Source organism: Somniosus microcephalus, chromosome 5 (assembly GCF_052327205.1).
Source record: "Somniosus microcephalus isolate GS21.2 chromosome 5, FLI_Smic_1.0, whole genome shotgun sequence".
In the NCBI taxonomy this organism is placed as follows: domain Eukaryota; kingdom Metazoa; phylum Chordata; class Chondrichthyes; order Squaliformes; family Somniosidae; genus Somniosus; species Somniosus microcephalus.
This window is the reverse complement of record NC_140991.1, coordinates 161,183,630-161,207,862: the sequence shown is the minus strand read 5'-3', so window position 1 is coordinate 161,207,862 and position 24,233 is coordinate 161,183,630. Positions and strand designations below refer to the sequence as shown.

Here is a 24,233-nt window from a genome sequence, read left to right as displayed (position 1 = left end):
GGTTTTTGTCTGGGTAATTCTTGGCTTTTCTAACTGGGTGGGAAAATGGAGTTGAGGCCAAAGATCAGCCATGATCTTATTGAGTGGAGGAGTAGGCTCGAGGGGCCGTATGGTCTACTCCTGCTCCTAATTCTTATGTTCTCATGTAAAAAATGGATGCCGAGCCAAAGAAGGAGATATTAGAAGGAGCAACCAAGAGCTTGGTCAAAGAGATGGGTTTTGAGAGGGTCTTAAAGGACGAGAGGGAGGTGGAGGGGCGAAAGGATTTAGAGGGGGAATTCTAGATCGTGGAGCCTAGGTGGCTGAAGGCACGGCTGCCAATGGTGGGGTGAAGGGTAAAGGGGATGCTCAAGATGCCTAAGGAATGGCGAGTTCGGGAGGGGGGTTGTTTTGGGCTGGAAGAGGTTACAGAGATAGAGAGAGGTGAAGCACGAAGAGAGCTAAACATAAGGATGGGAATTTTAAATTTGGTGTAGGACTGGGGACCAATGTAGGACAGTGAGGGCAGGGTGATGGGCGAGTGGGCCTTGGTGAGGGATAGGATGGGGCAGCAGAGTTTTGGATGAGTTTAAATTTACAGAGGGTGGATGTTAGGAGGCTGAACAGGAGAGCTTTGGAGTAATTGAGTCTCGAGGTAAAAATGGCATAAATAAAGGTTTCAGTGGCATATGTTACTGAGGTGGGGGTGAAGGCGGGAGATGTTACTGAGGTGGGGGGGGAAGGTGGGAGATGTTACTGAGGTGGGGGTGAAGGCGGGAGATGTTACTGAGGTGGGGGTGAAGGCAGGAGATGTTACTGAGGTGGGGGTGAAGGCGGGAGATGTTACTGAGGTGGGGGGGAAGGCAGGAGATGTTACTGAGGTGGGGGTGAAGGCGGGAGATGTTACTGAGGTGGGGGGGAAGGTGGGAGATGTTACTGAGGTGGGGGTGAAGGCGGGAGATGTTACTGAGGTGGGGGTGAAGGCGGGAGATGTTACTGAGGTGGGGGTGAAGGCGGGAGATGTTACTGAGGTGGGGGTGAAGGCGGGAGATGTTACTGAGGTGGGGGTGAAGGCGGGAGATGTTACTGAGGTGGGGGTGAAGGCGGGAGATGTTACTGAGGTGGGGGTGAAGGCGGGAGATGTTACTGAGGTGGGGGTGAAGGCGGGAGATGTTACTGAGGTGGGGGTGAAGGCGGGAGATGTTACTGAGGTGGGGGGGAAGGCGGGAGATGTTACTGAGGTGGGGGTGAAGGCGGGAGATGTTACTGAGGTGGGGGGTGAAGGCGGGAGATGTTACTGAGATGGGGTGAAGGCGGGAGATGTTACTGAGGTGGGGGTGAAGGCGGGAGATGTTACTGAGGTGGGGGTGAAGGCGGGAGATGTTACTGAGGTGGGGGTGAAGGCAGGAGATGTTACTGAGGTGGGGGGGAAGGTGGGAGATGTTACTGAGGTGGGGGGGAAGGTGGGAGATGTTACTGAGGTGGAAGAGATGGTCTTCATGGTGGAGAGGTTATGTGGACAGAAACTCAGCTCGAGGTCAACAGGACACCAAGGTTACAAACAATCTGGTTCAGTTTGAGACAGTGGCAAGGGAGACGGATGGAGTTATTTGTGAGCATAGAGCTTGTGCTACCAGCTGAAGACTATGGCTTTGATATTCCTAATATTTAGCTAAATAAACTTGTGCCTCATCCTAGATGTTGGACAAGCAGTCTAATAGCACAGAGGAAATGGAGGGGTTGAGAGACATGTAAAATGTAAGTGCCTTTCAAAATGAGTACATTTCCTAGCCAAACTTTTTAATATGATGCGCATTCCTAGTTTCAGATACAGTGGTAATTGTTTCTCGTCCCACATCTCACTTCATGTCAGCGATTTTTAGACTTTTCAATGTGGGGGATCTGCTGTAAATTTTAAGACACGTCCCAGTTGGCGTGGTGTCAGAGGAAGGGCATTGCCACTCATCCAGACTAATCCCCTCCAACTTGAAATCCTGAACATTGTACATTTTAACTGAATGGTTTCTTTGGCTTCTCCAGTGAGTGTCTGTATATCATCTACTTCTCAATATGAAAGCAATGACCTCTGCCCGTTGTCAATACTGTATGGATTCACATGTGTATATATATATAAATATATAGATAGTATATAGATAGATATATAATAACAATGTAGTAATTAAAATGTGTTCACATGAGAAATGGTGTCAGATTCTTTATATTACATGGTTGCATATGCGAGATGACATAAGCTGCAAACAATTGTGTGAGTGGTTTCTTGGCCTAACATAGATAAAAGGCACAATCAAGTCAGACCATCTGTTCAACTGGACTGTTATTAATTCCAAATATACACACTTTGCCTGTTGTGCAACAAGGATCATAAAATCATGACTATTTAAGTAATGTATTCTAAATATTTTGCAGTGAAACATTTGGCAGCAGATGTTTGTATAGAAATGTAAATCTCAGCGGAATAAACTATTTTGGTATGTACAGTAACTGTTTAAAATTGTATCCTTGTGAACATTTGGATTGTCTAGGTATTCATTGGTGTGTTGTCCCAAATGAGCAAGCTACTATATTTAACCATTACCCTAGTGTACGTCATCACTGGCTTGTCCATGTCCAGTTAAGTCACCATTTGAAATACTGGCTGTGGGATCCAAACAAAATCAACAGTGTATGGCAACACCACCTTAAAGTGACCACTACCAAAGAACTGGTAATGGCTGATGAGATTGGGGGGTGGGGGGCAGGTGGCGGGGGAATAAAAAGCCTCTCTTTTGGATTTCTTTGAAAACATGTGACGATCTGACAGGGCACTCTTTTTCACACTCTCTTTTTCTATCATTTCAGTGGCTTTTCATGGCCTCCCTCTAAAAATCAAGAAGGAACCGCAGAGTCCCTGTTCTGAGCTGAGCACTGCCTGCAGCCATGAGCAACCTTTCAAGTTCAGTTATGGGGAAAAGTGCCTGTATAATGTCAGGTAAGATAATCCATTAAGAATCGTTGGTGAGTCTACTGGTATTCCTGGCTGTTAGATGTGATTTTCTTTTTTCTGAAAGCAAAAATGTTTCCTTATTTATTTCTCGGCTTGCAGGAACAAGAACTGCTACTTCGGGGCTGCAGCTGGGATGAGAGGATTGTTCTATGGGGAGAGATAAGAACATAAGAAATAGGAGCAGGAGTAGGCCATACGGCCCCTCAGGCCTGCTCCGCCATTCAATAGGATCATGGTTGATCTGAATCTAGACTCACGTCCACTTCCCTGCCCTCTCCCCGTAACCCCTAATTCCCTTATCTGCTAGGAAAATGTCTATCTCCATTTTAAATTTATTTAATGTTGCAGCTTCCACAGCTCTCTGGGGTAGCAAATTCCATAGATTTACTACCCTCTGAGTGAAGAAGTTTCCCCTCATCTCAGTTTTGAAAGGGCAGCCCCTTATTCTAAGATTATGCCCCCTAGTTCTAATCTCACCCATCAGTGGAAACATCCTCACCGCATCCACCCGATCAAGCCCCCTCACAATCTTATATGTTTCGATAAGATCGCCTCTCATTCTTCTGAACTCCAATGAGTAGAGTCCCAACCTACTCAACCTTTCCTCATACGTCAACCCCCTCATCTCTGGAATCAACAGAGTGAACCTTCTCTGAACCGCCTCGAGAGCAAGTATATCTTTTCTTAAATATGGAAACAAAAACTGCACGCAGTATTCCAGGTGTGGCCTCACCAATACCCTGTGTAACTGCAGCAAGACTTCCCTGTTTTTATACTCCATCCCCCTTGCAATAAAAGCCAAGATTCCACTGGCCTTCCTGATCACCTGCTGCACCTGCATACTAACTTTTTGTGTTTCATGCACCAGGACCCCCAGATCCCTTTGTACTGTAGCACTTTGCAGTTTCTCTCCATTTAGATAATAGCTTGCTCTTTGATTTTTTTCTGCCAAAGTACATAACCTCACACTTTCCAACATTATATTGCATCTGCCAAATCTCTGCCCACTCACTTAGCCTGTCTATGTCCTTTTGCAGGTTTTTTATGTCCTCCTCACTCACTGCTTTCCCTCCCATCTTTGTATCGTCGGCAAACTTGGATATGTTGCACTCGGTCCCTTCCTCCAAATTGTTAATATAGATTGTAAAGAGTTGGGGTCCCAGCACTGACCCCTGCGGAACACCACTAGTTACTGATTGCCAGCCCGAGAACGAACCATTTATCCCAACTCTTTGTTTTCTGTTAGATAGCCAATCTTCCACCCATGCCAGTATATTACCCCCAATCCCGTGATTTTTTATCTTGATCAGTAATCTTTTGTGTGGAACCTTGTCAAATGCCTTTTGGAAGTCCAAATACACTACATCCACTGGTTCCCCTTTATCCACCCTGTATGTTACATCCTCAAAGAATTCGAGCAAATTTGTCAAACATGACTTCCCCTTCGTAAAACCATGCTGACTCTGTCCTATTAAATTATGTTTATCCAAATGCTCTGTTACTGTTTCCTTAATAATGGACTCCAACATTTTGCCAACCACAGATGTTAGGCTAACTGGTCTATAGTTTCCAGCTTTTTGTCTACTTCCCTTCTTAAATAAGGGTGTTACATGAGTAGACTAGGCCTATATTTAAAAGAATGAGAGGTGATCTCATTGAAACATACAAAATTCTTATAGGGCTTGACAGGGGAGATGTAGGGAGGATGTTTCCCCTGGCTGGGGAGCCTAGAACCAGGGGTCACAGCCTCAGAATAAGTGGTCAGCCATTTAGGACTGAGATGAGGAGAAATTTCAGAGGGTGGTGAATCTTTGGAATTCTCTACCCCAGAGGGCTGTGGAGACTCCGTCGTTGAGTATATTCAAGACAGAGATCGATAGATTTTTGAAAATTAAGGGAATCAAAGGATATGGAGATAGTTCAGGAAAATGAAGATGAGGTAGAAGATCAGCCATGATCTTATTGAATGGCGGAGCAGGCTCGAAGGGCCAAATGGCCGACTCCTGCTCCTATTTCTTTATGTTCTTAATATTATGTAGAGATTTTTTAGTGCACACTCCTGTTCTCTCCATTGTTATCCCAGTGTGTTCATTGCCTATATCTGCTATACTGTAGCTTGAAAGGAGAGTGTTGTGTACTATTATGATCTGAAATCAGAATGCATAGTGTAGCCAAGTTTACGTTGCCAGTTTTGTCTCGTTTGCCTAAAATACCACTTTTGTGGCATGCTCATCTTAGCACAAGTGTGGCAGGCTAAATGGATTCAAAGTAGGTGAACTGACGGTGGACTGTAGTCTTTCTGTCACAATCATAGGTTCAGCAGAGTTTTAATAATTGTCCTGAAATGAAAATCTTTTATTGCTTGCCATCCATCATCAACACCTTTTTAACAACTTGCAAGACATTGTTGCAAACAAACTGCTAGAAAAAATGCATCAATGTGTTTGTTCAAATAACATATTGAGTTTGTCTTCAAGGAAAAACCAAACATGAAACTTAAGATTTCATTATTTATGGGGGAATGGAGTTCAAGCGAGAGATCCTGATGAAGATTTGTGCACCAATCACTTGAACATCTGTAAGATGTTTAAAAATGTACAGTGCAAAATTCAGGTCGTTAGCGTCCGTTTCTGGGGTGCTATGAGTGCCCTGAGAGCACCAAAATGCTGTCCGCCGTGCGCGCGCGCACACTTGTGGGGCAAATCACGGCAGACGCCATATTGGTGAGGGGGCTAGCACGCACACAGTGAATGTCCACCACAAGTGTGCAGTTCAGGCAGATCATGACGTCAATCGGCATGCAACGCTGATTTGACGCCAGCGGTGTCATTTTGAAGCTCAATGCTCCAGCCAGTGCCCTCTCTTAAGCTTGCACAGCTGAACACGCGATCAGCAGCAGGAAGGACTATTTAAAGGAATCATCAACTACTTATAGGTTAGTTGCTGGTTGATTTCTTCTGGCTGCTGCTAGGATTCTACAAGTGTTTGGTGCTTTCTATAGTTATTTTAAGTTGTAAAAGTCTACAGGGAGTGGTGTGGTATGTGCTGAAGGACTTTTTGCTGACTTCAAGGCTTCTGCACAAACTATTTGCTGCCAGGCATCGGTGCATTGTAGGCCTTCCCCAAGGAATGCAGCATGACTTGGAGAATGAACAGAGACCACGCAGAGCAGGACAAGCTGCTGGACGAGGGAGGAGGAGGAGGAGGAGAAGGAGGAGGGGGAGAAGGGCTCTCAGCAGGAGGCCATATCCGCCCAGGGTGTTCAGGAAGCAATTCTCCTACCTGAACCTCAGTGAGGAACAATGTGTGAGACGTCTGCGCTTCAGAAAGGACATCCTCACTGAAATCTGCCACCTGCTGCAGACACAACTCCAACCTCAGAGCAGGGCAAGGACTGCATTGCCAGTGGCTGTGAAGGTGACCATGGCGATGAACTTTTATATATCTGGCTCCTTCCAGGCTGGAGCTGGAGATATTTGCAACATCTAGCAGTTTGCTGTCTACTGTTATGTAAGGGATGTCAAAGAGAGCTGACTAGATTTCATTCTCTCTTGGAAGAGCCCAGCAGGAAGAGCGAGCACGTGGCTTCGCTAGGATTGGAGGCTTCCCCATGATGTAGTGTGCCTGCATGCACATCGCTTTGCGGGCGCGGCATGTCAACTATGCCAAATACTGGAACCAAAAGGAATTCCACTCCCTCAATGTCCAGCTAGTGTGCAGCCATAGGCAGCAAATCATGCAGGTCAATGCCCGGTATCCTGGCAGTCATGGTGCCTTCGTTCAGTTTAACCTCGGTAGTGGGGAATCATTTAGAAACGATAATCCGGGACAACATTAACAGTCACTTGGACAAGCGTGGATTAATTAAGGAAAGCCAGCACGGATTTGTTAAAGGCAAATCGTGTTTAACTAACTTGATTGAGTTTTTTGATGAGGTAACAGAGAGGGTTGATGAGGGCCATGTGGTTGATGTGGTGTATATGGACTTCCAAAAGGCGTTTGATAAAGTGCCACATAATAGGCTTGCCAGTAAAGTTGAAGCCCATGGAATAAAAGGGACAGTGGCAGCATGGATACGAAATTGGCTAAGTGACAAGAAACAGAGAGTAGTGGTGAATGGTTGTTTTTCAGACTGGAGGTAGGTACACAGTGGTGTTCCCCAGGGACTGCTTTTCTTGATGTATATTAATGACTTGGACTTGGGTGTACAGGGTACAATTTCAAAATTTGCAGATGACACAAAACTTGGAAGTATAGTGAACAGTGAGAAGGATATTGATAGACTTCAAGAGACATAGACAGGCTGGTGAAATGAGCAAACACGTGGCAGATAAAATTTAATGCAGAAAAGTGTGAAGTGATACATTTTGGTAGGAAGAATGAGGAGAGGCAATATAAACTAAAGGGTACAATTCTGAAGAGGGTGCATGAACAGAGAGACCTGGGGGGTATATGTACACAAATTGTTGAAAGTGGTAGGGCAGGTTGAGAAAGCAGTTAAAAATACCATACAGGATGCTGGGCTTCATAAATAGAGGCGTAGAGTTAAAAAAGCAGCAAGTTATGATGAAATAAAACACTGGTTCGGCCTCAACCTGCAGTATTGCGTCCAATTCTGGGCACCGCACTTTAGGAAGGATGTGAAGACCTTAGAGAGGGTGCAGAAAAGATTTACAAGAATGATTCCAGGGGTGAGGGACTTCAGTTACGTGGATAAATTGGAGATGCTGGGGTTGTTCTCCTGAGAGCAGAGAAGGTTGAGAGGAGATTTGATGGAGGTGTTCAAAATCATGAAGGGTCTAGACAGAGTAGAAAGAGAGAAACTGTTCCCATTGATGGAAGGATCGAGAACCAGAATGCACAGATTTAAGGTGATTGGCAGAAGAACCAAAAGCGACATGAGGAAAAACTTTTTTATGCAGCGAGTGGTTGTGATCTGTAATGCACTGCCTGGAGGCAGATTCAATTGTGGCTTTCAAAAGGGAATTGCATGAATACCTGAAGAAAAAAAAATTGCAGGACTATGGGGAAAGGGCGGGGGAGTGGGAGCTAGCTGAAGTGCCCTTGCAGAGAACCAGCACTGGCTCAACAGGCCAAATGGCCTCCTTCTGTGCTGTAACCATTCTATGATTCTATGGCTCATGACTCCAGTGCGTAACCCATGCACATGTGTGCAGCATGTGTACAATGAAAGCCATGCTGCTGCACTAAATGTGATAGAACAGACCATTGGCGTGCTGAAACAGCACCTCCGCTGCCTGGACTGTTCAGGAGGAGCTCTGCAGTACTCGGCAAAGCGGATGTCAAGATTCGTGGTGGTCTGCTGCATGCTGCACAACCTCAGCATCATGAGGGCACAGCCTTTTCCACCAGCTATATGGTGAGAAGCTAAGGAGGAGGAAAAAGAAGACGAAGAGGAGGAGGAGGAAGTGGAAGGAGGGAGGCAACTTAGATAGCCCCTTTCTACCCGGGCTCTCCGTGAAGAACCTATCCAAGTGCAGTATCAGTAACTGCAACCCCAATTTCACATTCGCCAACAGTCCCACTCCTTACCTTCGCTCTGCCATGAACCATCGTAGTGTCCAATTGGCCAAAATGCAAAAATAAAAGCCTCCACAAAATAAATATTCCAAATCAAATCATGCCATATGCCAAACGTAAACTCATCTCCCTTGTGCATTCCCTTAGTGCCTGTCCTCCGTGTGCCTTTGCCTGTCATAGTGCTCCTATGCTGTGCTGCTGCAGCATGGCTGGTTGGAGGAGACTGCAGATAGCCTTGCAGGATGACCTTGAGCAGCTCTGGACCTTGAAGGCCCGGCTGTGGACTGCACCATCTTGGCATGGACGGCAGCAGACTGGGCTGGCTGACAGGCAACAACAAGGGCACTGGTGGAGTGGCAGTGGTGGGAGGACGAATGCTGTCTTCCTGAGAGAGGACAGCAGGTTTGTGCTCCATGGAGCCACTGCCACTCCCCCGGGGCCCCGCCTCAGCAATCTGTCCTCCAACAGATTACTAGGACTGCTGTGATAACCCTGTAAGCCCCTTTGAACACTGTAATCCTGAGCCATGATGGCAGCAGTTTGAACTTGCCTGACAGCAAGCTGAGCTTGCATGATTACAGTCTAAGCTTCCATTGCAGCACTCGGACATTGGGTGGCTTCTGCTTGTACTGCAATGGAAGCTGAAAAACCAGCCATCAGATGCTGCATCATGGTTGGGTCCATAAGTGTGCTAATGGAGTTGGTTGCCACTTCCAAGCTGGAAAGGATGGGCTCCAAGCTCTGCGCAAAGCTCCGGGCCAAGTTGGTTCCAGGCTCCTCCATGCTGCTTGAGATTGCATGCAGGCTTTCTGGCAGGCTTCCCAATGCACCAAGCATTTCATTGTGCATATCTGTCAGCCTTCTTCTGTAGCCTGCCCCATGGAAGTCCTCATTTGAGCCCTCTACAGTAGAACTCGTGTATGACCTCTCCCTCCGGCGAGCTGGCACCTGCACTGTCATTGTCCCCTGCTCTGGCTGCAGGCCACTCATGCCCAGTTACTCACCACTTGCAGATCCCGCCTCTATGCTATCCCCTAAATTACACGCAGTGTCAGTATCAGAACTGGTGGTTGCGCATGTTAAATCGAGTGACATTGTGTCTTCATCAACACTGTCCTCTTGCTCTTCCACTACTTACTGGGCAGGCTGCAGTTCTTGGGTATCTGAAAGGAAAAAGGCACAAGGATAAGGTTGTGGTGAGGGGAGTTGGGTGGGGAAAGTAAGAGGTGCATGCTTAGACCATCTGCAGCTTGTAAATCAGAAGAGTTTGTGGGATGAGAAGGAAGTGGGACGTGACAAGGAGGATTACGTATGAGGAACTGTCATTTTCAATGGTTTCATTCCAATAATGGCCAACACCGTCTCCTCCAAGATGGTTAGGGCATGCAGGCGCACCTGTCCCCGCTTGTTGGCCTCTAGTTGTGCGCTACCTTGTCCTGCAAGAAAGAGGGAAGTGTGTCAGTGGTCAGTGAGTGTGGTGCAATCTGTTTAGCTGATGTGGCTCTCATGGTTGAATAGCTGGCAGTCTGTGCAAACTGTGAGATATGGGTGTGGGATTAGGGGCAAGGTATTGACTTGGATAGAGAACTGGTTGGCAGACAGAAAGCAAAGAGTTGGAATAAACGGCTCTTTTTCCGAGTGGCAGGCAGTGACGAGTGGGGTACCGCAGGGATTGGTCCTTGGACCCCAGCTATTTACAATATATATTAATGATCTGGACGAGGGAACTAGATGTAATATCTCCAAGTTTGCAGACGACACAAAGCTGGGTGGGCGGGTGTGCTGTGAGGAGGATGCCGAGAAACACCAGTATGATTTGGACAGGTTGGGTGATTGGGCAGAAGCATGGCAGATGCAATATAACGTGGATAAATGCGAGGTTATCCACTTTGGTGTCAAAAACAGGAAGGCAGATTATTATCTGAATGGCAGTAGATTGGGAGAAGGGGAAGTGCAACGAGGCCTGGGTGTCCTTGTGCACCAGTCGCTGAAAGTAAGCATGCAGGTGCAGCAGGCGGTTAAGGCGGCAAATGGTATGTTGGCCTACGTAGCGAGAGGGTTTGAGTACAGGAACAAGGATGTCTTGCTGCAGTTGTACAGGGCCTTGGTGAGACCACACCTTGAGTATTGTGTGCAGTTTTGGTCGCCTTATCTGAGGAAGGATGTTCTTGCCATGGAAGGAGTGCAGCAAAGATTCACCAGGCTGATACCTGGGATGGCAGGAATGACGTATGAGGAGAGATTGGGTCAATTGGGCTTGTACTCGCTGGAGTTTAGAAGAATGAGAGGGGATCGCATCGAAACTTATAAAATTCTAACAGGACTAGACAGAGTAGATGCTGGAAGGATGTTCCCAATGGTCGGGGAGTCCAGAACCAGGGGTCACTGTCTAAGGATAACGGGTAAGCCATTTAGGACTGAGATGAGGAGGAATTTCTTCACCCAGAGAGTGGTGAACCTGTGGAATTCTCTGCCAAAGAAGGCAGTAGAGGCCAATTCATTAAATATATTCAAGAAGGAGTTGGATATATTTCTTAAGGCTAAAGGGATCAAGGGATATGGAGAGAAGGCAGGAACAGGGTACTGAATTTGGATGATCAGCCATGATCTTATTGAATGGCGGAGCAGGCTCGAGGGGCCGAATGGCCTACTCCTGCTCCTATCTTCTATGTTTCTATGTGAGGCTTGTAGCAGTGCTAAGTGTGTGAGGGTGAGGTGAAGATATGAATGTTAGTTATGAGTCCTGATTGATAGAGATTCTTGGTAGGTGAGTGATGGAGGTGTGGTACATTGAGCAGTGGCTGAGGCTAGTGGTGCAGTAATTAGGACATGGCATTTAAAAATTTTTTTTTAAATTTGTTTTATAGGATGTGGGCATCGCTGGCGAGGCCAACATTTATTGCCCATCCCTAATTGCCCTTGAGAAGGTAGTGGTGAGCTGCCTTCTTGAACCGCTGCAATCCGTGTGGTGACAGTACTCCCACAGTGCTGTTAGGGAGGGAGTTCCAAGATTTTGAATTTGATTCTGTCTCCAGAATCATCGTCGTCTGCTGCGCCCTGCACATCATAGTGCAGCAGCGAGGATTAGCGCTGCATGAGGAGCAAGGCACTGAGCGCACAGCCTCTTCAGAGGAGGAGGAGCAGGAGGAGGAGGAGAAGCATCAGCTGGAAGACGAGGAGGAGCAGGAGCTGGAGGAGCCTGCAGCCCAGAACCCACCAGCACCCGCGCACATTGCTGCCCGGGAGGCCAGGGATGGCTTCATCATGGCCAGATTTACTTCACTTGACACTGTACACCCTGGCTGCTGCATGCTGCGCCAGGTTGGCACCACCCCACATCAACACCATAAAGGATCCCTACAATGACCAAGCCATTCCTTTCACACTGACCACCATTGCTGAAGGTACCGTTATGTCTCACCCTTCACAGCAACTCACTAAGATACTTCCAAAGGTGCATACAAATTTGTCCAAGACTGGAAATGGTGAAAATAAAGATTTTTATGGTTGAGGTCATATTAACGGAAACTTTACATTAACATTGAATAAAACACCCAAGAGGCTACCCTTGTGAATCTACTTGTTTCATCTTTCTCTTACGCATGCTTCTATGTGGTGTTACCCCTGTGGCTTCAACAGAGGTAGAGGCAGGCTGCTCACTTCCCTGCTGTGACTGCTTAGACACTCTTGGCGGACGTCTTTTGGGTTTTGGAGCCTGTGATGGCCCCGCCAAAGTCTGATCCTCCTGCGACTGTGCAGGGTCAGACTCAGCCATCGCTGTCCGAGGAGGCATCTGGGGCTCTGACTGGGGGAGGCAACGGGGGAGCTCCTTGCTAGCAGGGAAGTGCTGGTGGCCCATGAATGGATTGATGGTGAGAGGGTACATGGAAGTGTGGGCTCCTCTCAAAGCACTTTGAGATGTCCCCTCTCACCGTCAACCCATTCATGGGCCACCCGCACTTCCCTGCTAGCAAGTAGCTGGAGAGCACCTTGCTGCTCATCAGTGTGGCCATGAGGACCCACGTCTACGCTGACATCCCTCCTAGACAGGAGGTTTATGAGCGTCTGCCATTTATTCTCCATACATAGCCATCTATTCTCCATAGAGACCATGTGCTCCTGTGAGTGGCGCATTCGCTGCTCCATGCAGGTGGCCATCCTATCCATGGAAGAGCCTACAGTCGCCACCGCCTGCGACATGGTGGTGCTCATGTTGGAGATGGACTCCTCCATTCTCTGAACAATTACAGACATCACGATCGCAAAACTTGTCAGAGCCCCCTGCACTTCTTGCTGCACCTCCAAGAACGTCCTCTTTCTGGATGGCCCCAGAGGCTCTGTGTCTGCATGCAGCTGAGCAGAGCTGGGAGCATCCTGCGCCCTCCGGCGAGGAGTCTCCACTGCTGTCCCTGTCTCCACCATCTGCTCTTGCTCACTTGTGACTTATGACAGACCAGGTGACAACACTACTCTATCTCGCATGGCACTCACCCAGGTGGGCGTATCTGCGTTGGTGCTGGGTGCGCTTATGTCTGGTAACGCTGCGGCCTCAGATGCTGGAGGCTACTCTGAGGAGTCGTCTTCCTCTTCCTCCTGGACAGTGAGGGAGGTGCTTGATGGACCCGTGGGAGAGTAAAGAGATGAGTTAGATATGCCATATGAAGAATGGGTACAGATACCATTATGCACATGATAACCATTCAGTAACTGATGACATCAGTCCCCACATGATGTATACCATGTAGCTGTATGATAAGTAATTCTGTCACCAGGTTGCTGAGATGTCTCTGTCTCCCACTTCCAGCTGCTTGGCCATTCCCAATACTTCTAACGCAGCCTCCTCTGCTGTTGTGAGGGTGGCAAATGATGGAGCGCCACCTCCAGTTCTTTCCCTCTCCCTCTTATTGTGGGCTCTCTTTTCCTGCAAGGAGGGAAAGAAGAGAAGATTAAGTGAGAGTGATGGAATGAGTGTAAGGAATGGATGGGTTACGTTTTTAGAGGGAGACTATAATGGAGTGGGGTGGCAATGCCAAGTGGCCTCCTTGTGTGTTGTTAGTTGGTATGATTGCATTAGGATGAGTGTGAGGGGTGGCGGGTAAGATGGGGATGTGATAATGTCGATAGAGAGGGATGGTTAGACGTGCAAGGTATGTTGGTGTGAGTAAGGATGTGCAGGAGTACGGTTGGGAAGGCAGAGTGATGGCGATGTGATGAGAGGCAAAGCAGGATGAAGTTGAGTGTGACTTTGTACTCACCTTTCCAGATCTAATGAGATCATGGAAACGTTTCCGGCACTGCAGCCAGGTCCTCCTGACCACGTACCCTGCTGTTTACCTCCTGTGCAATTTGGAGCCAGACTCTCTCTGTCTCCTGGGGAGGTCTCTTCCGCCCATTTGAAGGGAAGAGGACCTCCCTGCGTGCTCGCACTCCCTCCACAAACATATGGAGGGAGTCATCAGAGAACCTGGGTGCAGCCCTCTGCCTCCGTGCAGTCATGTTTCCACGTGTTTGGTGTAATCAAAGCCTCCGTGCAGTGACTGCACGATCATAGATGAACCTTCAAATGCAATGTGGCCATGGCTCCTTTAAATATCCCGGCTGAAAATGCGTCATGGATGATGCCATCAGACCCGCACTATTTAATAGGGCCGGGTAATGCGCAGGGTTGGCTTAATAGGCCCCATTAGCGCAAAATCGATTTCTACAGCGGAATGGACCGTCCCGCTGACCGCCCGCACCCGACTCGCCCAGGTAAAGAAAATTCCGGCGACTATCATCAGAGGGAGCGTGGCTTGGAGCAGGGACTCTCGCATCCTGACCTCAGGCAGACCTGGATATGCAGTAATGACTAGTACACCAAGAAGAAAGAAGTATACTGGTCCCAGCAAGGCGGGTGTGAGGCCCACATTGTGGGTCCAGGTTTGGGATGTAGCCTGTACCCTAAAGATGTTTGCCATTCCATTGATTTCAAAGGGGGCTGGTAGGGTGCTGCAATTTTCCTTCTGGTTTGGGGGTGTGTGGGGGGGCTGGTGCCTGGCCTCCTCCCCACACATTTCCCAGAGGAGACTGACTTTGGCTTGGCCTCGTAGAACGGGCAGGCAACAACAACTTGCATTTATATAGCGCCTTTAACATAGTAAAACTTCCCAAGGCATTTCACAGGAGCATTATCAAACAAAATCTGACACTGAGCCACATAAGGCGATTTTAAGGCAGATGAGAAGTAGGTTTTGAGGCGCGCCTTAAAGGAGGAAAAAGAGGTGGAGAGGTTTATGGAGGGATTTCCAGAGCTTAGGGCCTTGGCAGCTGAAGGCATAGCCGCGAATGGTGAAGTTTTTAAAATCGGGGATGCTCAAGATGCAAGAATTGGAGGAGCGCAGATATCTCAAGAGGGTTGTAGGGCTGGAGGAGATTACAGAGATAGGGAGGAGCGAGGCCATGGAGGGATTTGAAAACAAGAATGAGAATTTTATGATCGAGACGTTGCTTAACCAGGAGCCAATGTAGGTCAGCGAGCACAGGGGTGCTGGGTGAACGGGACTTGGTGCGAGTTAGGACACGGGCAGCAGAGTTTTGGATGAGCTCAAGTTTATGGAAGGTGGAACCCAAGACAGGCACTTGGCCAGGGCTGTGAAAAGAACCTTTGCTGACCCCAGATACTCTGGCAGGGTTAGCACGTGGGTTCCCAGTGTATTTTTTGAACCAAGCTTTTTTTTTTACTGAGATGGTAATAGGATATGTACACTGCAGTTAATTTTAATTGCTAACAAGGTATTCTTGGCCACCATGTGAAGAATAAGTTGTCTGACAATATGAAGTTAACTTTTCCAATGGATTTCTCCAATATTACAGGAAGTGCGTTTGGCAGCACCAACATTTTATTGGAACTATGATCTTCATTTAAAGTAGCAGCTTCAAGCCCTTACATTTTCTTACCTCTGCCCGTGTTGCATTCCTGCCATTGTAGATGACACGATTCCTAGTATAGTCACTTATTTGACTTTTTTTTCCCCATTAAAGCAGAACCACTCCCTCTTCCTTAAATTGCCAGGTATTTTAAACCCTAGTTGTAAACACTTGCAGCTGAGCTGAGCATTGCTTGATCTAGTTCCAGGTATACAGGATTTGAGCTCAGGATTGATCTTGGGTAAATCAAGCTCATGCAGTAACTTGGTTTAATTTGTTCCGGCAGATTTCCCACCATCCTGTGGTATAATTAAAAAGTGAATCTTACCATCGTACACTTTTTAAAATGCGAGAGGAGAGATAAGGAAGGAGTCCATAGGTCTTTCACATTTCGGTAGTGCTGTAAACTCCCAACTTGCAGTAAACGCACCTCTGTGTCTTCATCTGATATCAGCAAAGACCCAATTTTTTCTGGTTCTCCCTAACTGATGACGGTACTCCGAACTTCTCGATTGACTTTGTAAACACACTCTCAGGTGTTTCAGGGCATCAGTGTGCTTATGTCAAGCTACAAAGTAGTGCCATAATGCAAGTCTGTTGGTGCAGGGGACCAGCTCAATACCAGATTTTCAAGCAGGCCTGCTTGATATGCATGCATTCTGCTTAAATGCTTAAAACGGACTGGCATGAGCGGAACAGTAGGTTTTACTTCAGCAGTTGTCCTGCATGGGGACTGGCTCCACCTTATGTCTAAGTATGTGGGGGAGTGACATATGTAGGTCCTTCTCTCCACATCTAACCCGGAGCCCAAACCAAGGTAAAATTATCTTTTGATATTACTGGTCTCCAGACAGTGGCACAGAGGAGTAACACATTTTGTCCTGTTATCTTTTATTTTATTTGTGGGCTTGTTTATCTTTCTCTAGTGCCTACGATCAGAAGCCACCTACAGGATTGAAACCCTCTAATCCGCCAACCCCATCCAGCACGCCAGTATCCCCCTTGCACCATGGGTCACCTAATCCTGCAGCAACTCCCAAACCGGAAAGAAGTTTTCCAGCTCATCTGCCTACCACCCAGCCCATTCCAGAGAATGCCTATCCAATGGATCCTAGGTCAGCAAGTACACTTAGTCATTTCCTATATTTATTGAGATATGATAAGAATTTCCTGATTCTATCCATGAGTATTTTCTAAACTCAGCTGGAAACTGGTGAAACCTAAATAAGCAGCCAACAAGAATTCTATGTTAAATCCTTGTCTTCTTGCGGGAGCATCATCACATATCAGCGTGGAGTAGTTGCTGTCTGCATTTAAAGCTGCTGCCAACATAAAGAGAAATGGACCCAAAACTGGTGTGGATATATCTAGAAATAACGTGCATAAAATTGGTCTTGGGCGGTTTCCTTTTTCACTGAAGCCACTGGAAAGAAAAATTGGGCTTGGTCCAAAGCAGGCTACCAATTCACTCTTGCCCGTTTTGCAATACCGCCCAAGACCAGTTTCACCCTCAGCCTGTTCAGGTTATTGGTAAGTTCACTGCCTAGTATACATTATAAAAATATATAGCATTCTTGTATACATTGTTATATTAGATTGCACTAGTTCTGTCATATATAAGTGAATAATGGATGCATGAGAATGATTACAAGGCAGTAATCTAATCGAGAAGTTCAGATGATGTCATAAACTGAGAAGGCAAAGTTTATAACTCGCCTCAACCCCCAAGAATATATTACAACCTTGAATGATTCTATGGTACCTGTTATTTTTAAAATATTACGTAAGGGTTGCTTTTTCAGATTCCCAATAAGCGCTCCTGGAGTGAGAGGCTCGGTGATGGGAGTGCAAATTCATGATATCTACTCTACAGTGGCTTCAATCCACTTTGGGTTCTTGTTCATCCTGGCAGCAGCTCTCAATGTTGACACTGTCAAGTATGCTCTTGTGTCATTGATGTGTGATGACACTGATGCTGAACAATTAATGACATATTTACCAAGAGTTTATCAAGCCATAACTTGCAGTTTATTACTGAGGACGTGTTGCATTTATGTGCTTAAGAAGGTAACAAAGTTTGGAATGAGAAAAGGCTATTTGGCCTCGGCTCCATCCAAAGTCCACATGTAATTATTCTATCATGGGTATCTCCCCCTTCCACCACCTGCTTACTTTAAGGAACTCTAAGTTCCTTCTCTTACATCTTTGAAAAATTAAGCAATGCTATTAAAATCACTATAAACTTCAGTTACCCTTCTCATACATGGTGAGAATGTGGAACTCGCTACCACAGGGAGTGGTTGAAGCGAATAACATAGATGCATTTAAGGGGAGGCTAGATAAGAATATGAGGGAAATGGGAATAGAGGGTTATGCTGGTAGATTTAGATGAGGAAAGACGGGAGGAGGCTCGAGTGGAGCATAAACGCTGGTATGGACTGGTTGGGCCGAATGGCCTGTTTCTGTGCCATATATCCTATGTAATCCTATGTATGTGTAAATAACTTTTTATAACAGATCCATAGTTACTTCAAAGTTCAATAAAATGGTTGTAAATCACTTAAGCTTCCATTTTGCCTCCTAAGGTAGGGATCCATATGTAGAATTGCAGGAGCAAATCTATGATCTACAAGTTTGTGGCTTAATACATTTGGGTATTACCACATTGTGCTCCCTAAGAAATTAATTTCTCTATTAAAGAAGCATTTTTTGTCTGTTAAGTCCTGTAGGAGATGTGCACAATAAATGCTAAATCATAGAGGGCTGTAGTACTGGCCTTCTGCTCTTATAGATGTGCACTTGAAGATGTACATATACAAAGCACCATAGTTTTTTTTTGTTGTTAAAAGGAAGTACAACCTTCTCCTATTGTAAGACTTTATTAAAATCCTATTTCTGTTGTACTGTCTCAAACTTATCCCCATCTTTTACTTTTAGCTTACATCTTATGTTCTATGATGTAATGGAACTTTGGTGCCCACCTTTTACAATGTACAAAATGCTGGGTTGCTGATGAGCATGATAGAGTGTACTTCAGTTTTCACTAAACTCTCCTGCTTTATATCACTTGCAGATTCCGGCGCCAGCTCTCCGAGCCGTGCCATTCGTTCCCACCTCCTCATGGACTGCCCAGGGAAGGTCGTCCAATGTACCAGAGGCAGTTGTCTGAGCCCAACATCCCCTTCCCCCCTCAGGGCTTCAAACAGGAATATCACGATCCAGTCTACGAACATGCCACTATGATTAGTGGTCCAACAAACCAGAGTTTTCCGCAGCCCATGATGATTAAGCAAGAGCCACGGGATTATGCGTATGATTCAGGTTAGTGGTGTTGAAGTACAAATGCACAAAATAGGATCCAAGGTAACGGCATCAATAAGGGGAAAAGTCTTCAGCTGCAGTTTATTGAATAACTGGCTTCTACTATTACACTGAAGGGATTGCTACCGGTCATTTTCAGTCCCAGTGGAGCCTCAGCCTGAATCCATTATCTGATGTGTTAGCATTAGAAAAGTGCTTTGGGCTCACATTTCCACCGCTCCCTGTGTGGAAATGGCCAGAGAAATTGTGGTTATTAAAGATAAATCCATTCATCACCAGGGCTGTTTGCTTTGTCACTTGTGGCGCTGCTTGGAGGAAGATCTTACTCGGAGCTGTTTGCTCACAATCCTTCATCTTCAGTAAGTGTTGTGTTTGTTTAAAGAACATATCTCACAGTCAGCACCTCTCGTAAAAAAAAATCATAATTTTAATCAATGCCTGCATATATTTATATATGTATGAATGCATCTACCCATCCATTGATCTGCCTATCATATATTAAAAGTCTTACGTATAGTGCATGTCGTCACATAGTTCCTGCAACACTTTAGTATAACACTTCCTGTAATACTTCTCTGTCATATTTCTCAGTCAAACGAAGAATGCTAGTCATTGGAGCCTGATTGACCCCAGCAATTTATAAGAAAGTACAGTTACCTGGATTTACTTATTTAATGCAGTGGCCTTAAAAGACACAGATCAGTTAAATAGTGGAAAGAAAGGGAGAAAGAAAGAAAGAAATTGCTTTTCTATAGCTCCTTTCATGACCATAAGATGTCCCAAAGTGCTTCACAACCAATGAACTACCTTTTTGAAGTGCTGTCGCTGTTGAAATGCAGCAGCCAACATGCACACAGCAAGATCCCACTAACAGCAATGAGATGCGATCAGATAATCTCTTTTTGGGAGTTTTAGTGGATAAATGTTGCCACAACACCTGGAGAACACCACTGCTCTTCTTAAATAGTGCAGGGATCATTTATGTCCACCTGAGAGGACACATAGGGCCTTGGTTAGCTTTTCATCCGAAAGACAGCAGCTCTGAGAGTGCAGCACTCCCTCAGTACTGCACTGAAGTGTTAGCCTAGATTATGTGCTCAAGTCCTTGGAGTGTGGCTTGAACCCACAACCTTCTGATTCAGAGGGGGAGTGCTTCCACTGAGCCAACGCTAACACCATTAATTTAGATCATTACCTGGTTGTTTTCCTGATATTGCCAGTAATTTCTCTCTGGTGTGTAGCTGATAGGTGCTGTTGGTGCACAATTGGCCCAAAACTTAAATTATATATATAGGCCTAGAAATTCAGTGCCCTTAGCACCGATTTTGCGGCGCTAGAGGGCCTAGCGCTGCAATTGGCGCCGGTTCCTAAATTGCCTGGGGCCCTTCCGCGGCGGTAGACCGGTAGCGCTGCGCCGGCACCGATGACGTCATCGGTGTGCGCAGCGTCCCGGTTGCCGTGGTAACCCGGCCCCAAGCCGAAATTCAGTTGCGGCCGCCTCGCCAGTGGCAGCCGCAACTAAGACTCCGGCAAACGAGTGTTGCTGGAGTCTGCGCCGGCGCTTTAAGGAGGCGCGGCGGTCGGCCGCTTTCCCGCCGGCCGCCTGCCCGCAGCTCCCTCCCCGGACTTCTCCCCCCCCCCCCCCCGCCCCCCCCGGAACAGATGCAAGCCCGGCACTTGTCCGAGGTGCCGGGCTCATTTTTGAAGAGATTTGCGCGGGCCGCGGCCGGGTGCAGGCAGCTCCTCCTTAACGGAAGGAGGAGGCCTGCACTTCCCGAGCCTGCCGCACCGCAGCGGGCACCGCAGCGCCGGAATAGCGCCGCAATGCGGCGCGTTGCGCCAGTTTTCAGGCGCTAAAACCCTTCAGTAGCGCCGGCAGCCGTTTGGGCGCGGCGCTACTGAATTTTTGGCGCGCGCAAAGGGACTTAGCGCCGGCGCTAACTTCCGGCGCTAAAGCCCTGGCGCAGCGCAAACTCAATTTCTAGGCCATATTTTTTACATTGCTGTAAAATGTTTGTTCTTTGGCAAAAGAGAATATAGTTTTGATATATTAGTACAATTGTTTAAATCTTATGTCTAGATGATTTATATATAAGGACCAACTTTACAAATGTACACTTTCAATGGGCAAGATTTCCCATCAGCTGCACAATTTAATAAAAATCTGTTCTTTTGTTGTACAATTTGATTGATCCGTATAATCCCCAAATCTCCCCTGTCATTGATTCTGGTAAGATCTTTTCGTTGGTTGCTACTCCTTGCTAATGTCTTTTCATTGGTCACTGCTAATACAATACCTGTCATCTTACGGCTATGTTTGAACCCATACTTAGCAGCAGCCACTTCTGCACTAATTGCATGCACAGTCTCCCTGCTCCCAGCCCGAATGCCGTCACTACAGCCCCCCGTGCCATATCTTGATCTGGGATCTCAGGTTTAGCCTTACCCCCAAACATGCATTTTCCCCCTCAGGACTCGCCACAACTAGCTGGGGTCCCTCATCAACCTGAACCTTAACTCCAACATCCATCTTTCCTTTGGATACAACATACCCACACGCCCACAACTGACTCAACCCTGATCTGGCATCTGGCCTCACCTTTACCATGGCCTGTACCTTCTCCCATACCCACCACATCCACATGTTATCCAATTCGGCAAAGCAAACACCTCATCCCTACCCTGATTATTCTGGTCAGAATATTAATTTAGGAAGAATAAACATCTTTCCATAAAAGGATGGGAGTCTTGCTTAAAATCTCTGTTTTTAAACTGTGAAAGTTAAATATTCTTCCTGCTGCTCAGTCCACTCTGGTGCAACACTGAAAATGACACTGAATTTTAATATCAAATACCATCAAATTTATTGGGTGCAGTGGTGTGCTGTCCTCTGTATTAGCATAAAAACAAAATCAACAGCCAAATTTAGAAGTGAACGTATGAGTATTATGATTGTACAAGCTGAGGAAGAAAAAAATAGATCAAATGGGGCCCAGTATGTATTTTTGTCCGATGTTTCAAAATAATTGGACTTCAAAGACAAACAAATTTGTCATTAACTTTAGTGTCAGCCTCTTATGTAACACCTCAATTGTTCCAGGAATATATTGTTGCAGTGCTGAGAAGTGCTTTGTACTTCTATTTGTACATTAGATAATTTATTTGTGTGAAGCGTACCCTCAGGATTGATGTACACAAATATATATTTTTGTTACACTGTCAGCTTAAGTGATCAAAAGTCACAGAATTTCAGTGGCATTCAACAGCATTCTGAGTTCAGCACATGTCAACAGTATAATCCGGATTTATTCTCCTATTACAGTGCTATGAGGTCAAATGGACTCTGGCTGTCTTCCTAAGCCAGTAATGGAAGGCTGAAGCCCACATTAGACCGATCACGTCAACTTTACTCAAGAGTGATTGATTCAATCTATCCCCTTGGGGCCTCTGCACATAAGCTGAGCTCAGGCATGAATGGAGCTAGGCAGCATTGAGTTTCATTCATAAAATGGAGGGAAGGGAAAGACTAGAATTCCCAGTTAGACTGGGCAGGGTGTACAATTCTAGCAGCTGCTTCCTTTGCCAGATTACTTGATGCGATCATTACTGCAACAGGCATGCCCAGTGTAAACTGACACCATTCCTCTGCCTTTGTGCACAATTAATGTCTAGTGAATGAAGATGTCCCATTCACATTGTGTAGAGATAGCAGGAGCTGGCTGGTCTGAATTCCATTCAAATACTTCTTCCAGCCACACACCATTGTTAGTAGGTTTCAAGTTTCTGACGCAAGGCACATAGAGGGAACAAGAGCAGCCCCACATGGTAATGCAGGGAATTCATTTACAAGGTCACCATGCAAGTAGTTAGCAACCTCTTTAAGTCCCAAATTTCTGACAGGCACTTGCTTCCCTCCTCCACATCAAATTGGCCAGCCCACTTTTCTTCCCATTCCTCGGAGAAAAACCTCACTGTGCTTTTGTAAGCCAAAAATAAAAAATAAAGCTGTTCTTCTTTCCTCTTGATTTGCATATAGTTGTGAAATTTTTGAATGCCAATCCGTAGCTGCTAGTTATTAAATCAGTGTGTATCTGACAAATATTGTGGGGGAACAACCCTGTAAAATAATTTCTTCCTAAAAGTAAGAGAGATTTTAAAATGCTTTAAATGGGAGATCTGAAAAAGGTGATGGGGCAAACAATTTGGATTAAAATTACCAAGGAGCTGTACCACAAATTGTTAGGATGCAGGTTCTTGTGGTGCAGTGCTCAGTTACAGATTCACCACATAGAAGAGATTGGATGCAGGTTGCCAGTGCATGGTATGTAGTGCTGAGAGACTTGACGGAGAAGAAAATAAATTCAGTATATCAGCTGAATGTGGGTGAGTACCATGGGAGTAGTGTCCACGATATGACCAAGTTTAAGATCTAACTAGAAAGAGAAAAATTCAGTATAAAAACTACAACATTTAACATTAGATTGGATAGGTGGACGAAGGAAAAGGAGATGAAGGGATATGGGAACAAGGTGATTAGGACACCTTGCTCACATTGACGGTAAATGCTGACACTGACTGGTTGGGCTGAATGGGCTGTTTCGTTGGTCTGACTTCTATATTTTTCTATGGAAATGAAATGGGACTAGAAAATACCTATTCAAAACAAAATTGGGCCTGAATTCAAGTCTGAGAGATTTTTATTTTGTCTGAATTGCATTTGGAATGTTTTACATTGCAAATGCAATTCAAGCAAAATTAAGGCCAGAGAAAACTGCAAGTCACAGTTGAATAGCGACAAGTAACGAGCTGATTCAAGCCGATCAGAGATACAACTGAAGTGGTTCTAAATCATATAAACACAGTTTATGTCTAAAAATAGCATTAGTAAAGCCAGGATTTTAATTCAGTGGTGTACAACTTAATTTTAGTAAAGTCCTGTAATTACAGGACTATGCCTGATGTCTAAAACTTTTCTGCGTCATGACATCTACTAATGAGGATATTGATGCTTGTAAGCAGATTGTGTAAGTAAATGGAAAGTGTTCAGATGGTGTAAAAGGATTAAGTACTGGGGATCCACAACAACTAGATTCTTCCTCCTCATCCAGTCAGCAATTTGGATCCTATGAGAGACCTATCCAAAATTTCTTTGTGATTCTATAGTATAATATTTTTGAGCATATTTGATGGGCAACTGCAGGAATGAAGAAATCAGTGAGTCCCTTCTTTCCCCATATTGTGCTGCACTGGGTTGAATTTCACTGATAAGTATGCCACAGATTATGAAATCCTGTCATGCCATTTAATTTTCAATGACTGATTTCATTTTCTTGACAACATGAGATATCAGTATGCTGCAACTCCTCCAGCAAAAGCCATTGGCCTGTAGCACAAGGCAAGTATGAGACATGACCGTGACATTTTCATGTTACATTTGTGACAGTTTAATTGGGGTAAAGGGTCTCTTGTTTTAACATAAAGG

At 45.8% G+C, this 24,233-nt stretch overlaps 1 protein-coding gene across 2 annotated transcripts in view; it reads left to right on the top strand.

Moving 5' to 3' along the window:
• etv1 (ETS variant transcription factor 1) overlaps window positions 1-24,233 on the top strand; it is a 186,729-nt gene that overhangs the window by 59,740 nt on the left and 102,756 nt on the right. For both annotated transcript variants that reach the window (XM_085988389.1, XM_085988390.1), the window contains 3 exons: window positions 2,839-2,968; window positions 16,357-16,545; window positions 18,504-18,751. In XM_085988389.1, the coding sequence (XP_085844515.1) occupies window positions 2,839-2,968; window positions 16,357-16,545; window positions 18,504-18,751 (567 nt within the window). The remainder of the gene's footprint in view (window positions 1-2,838; window positions 2,969-16,356; window positions 16,546-18,503; window positions 18,752-24,233) is intronic.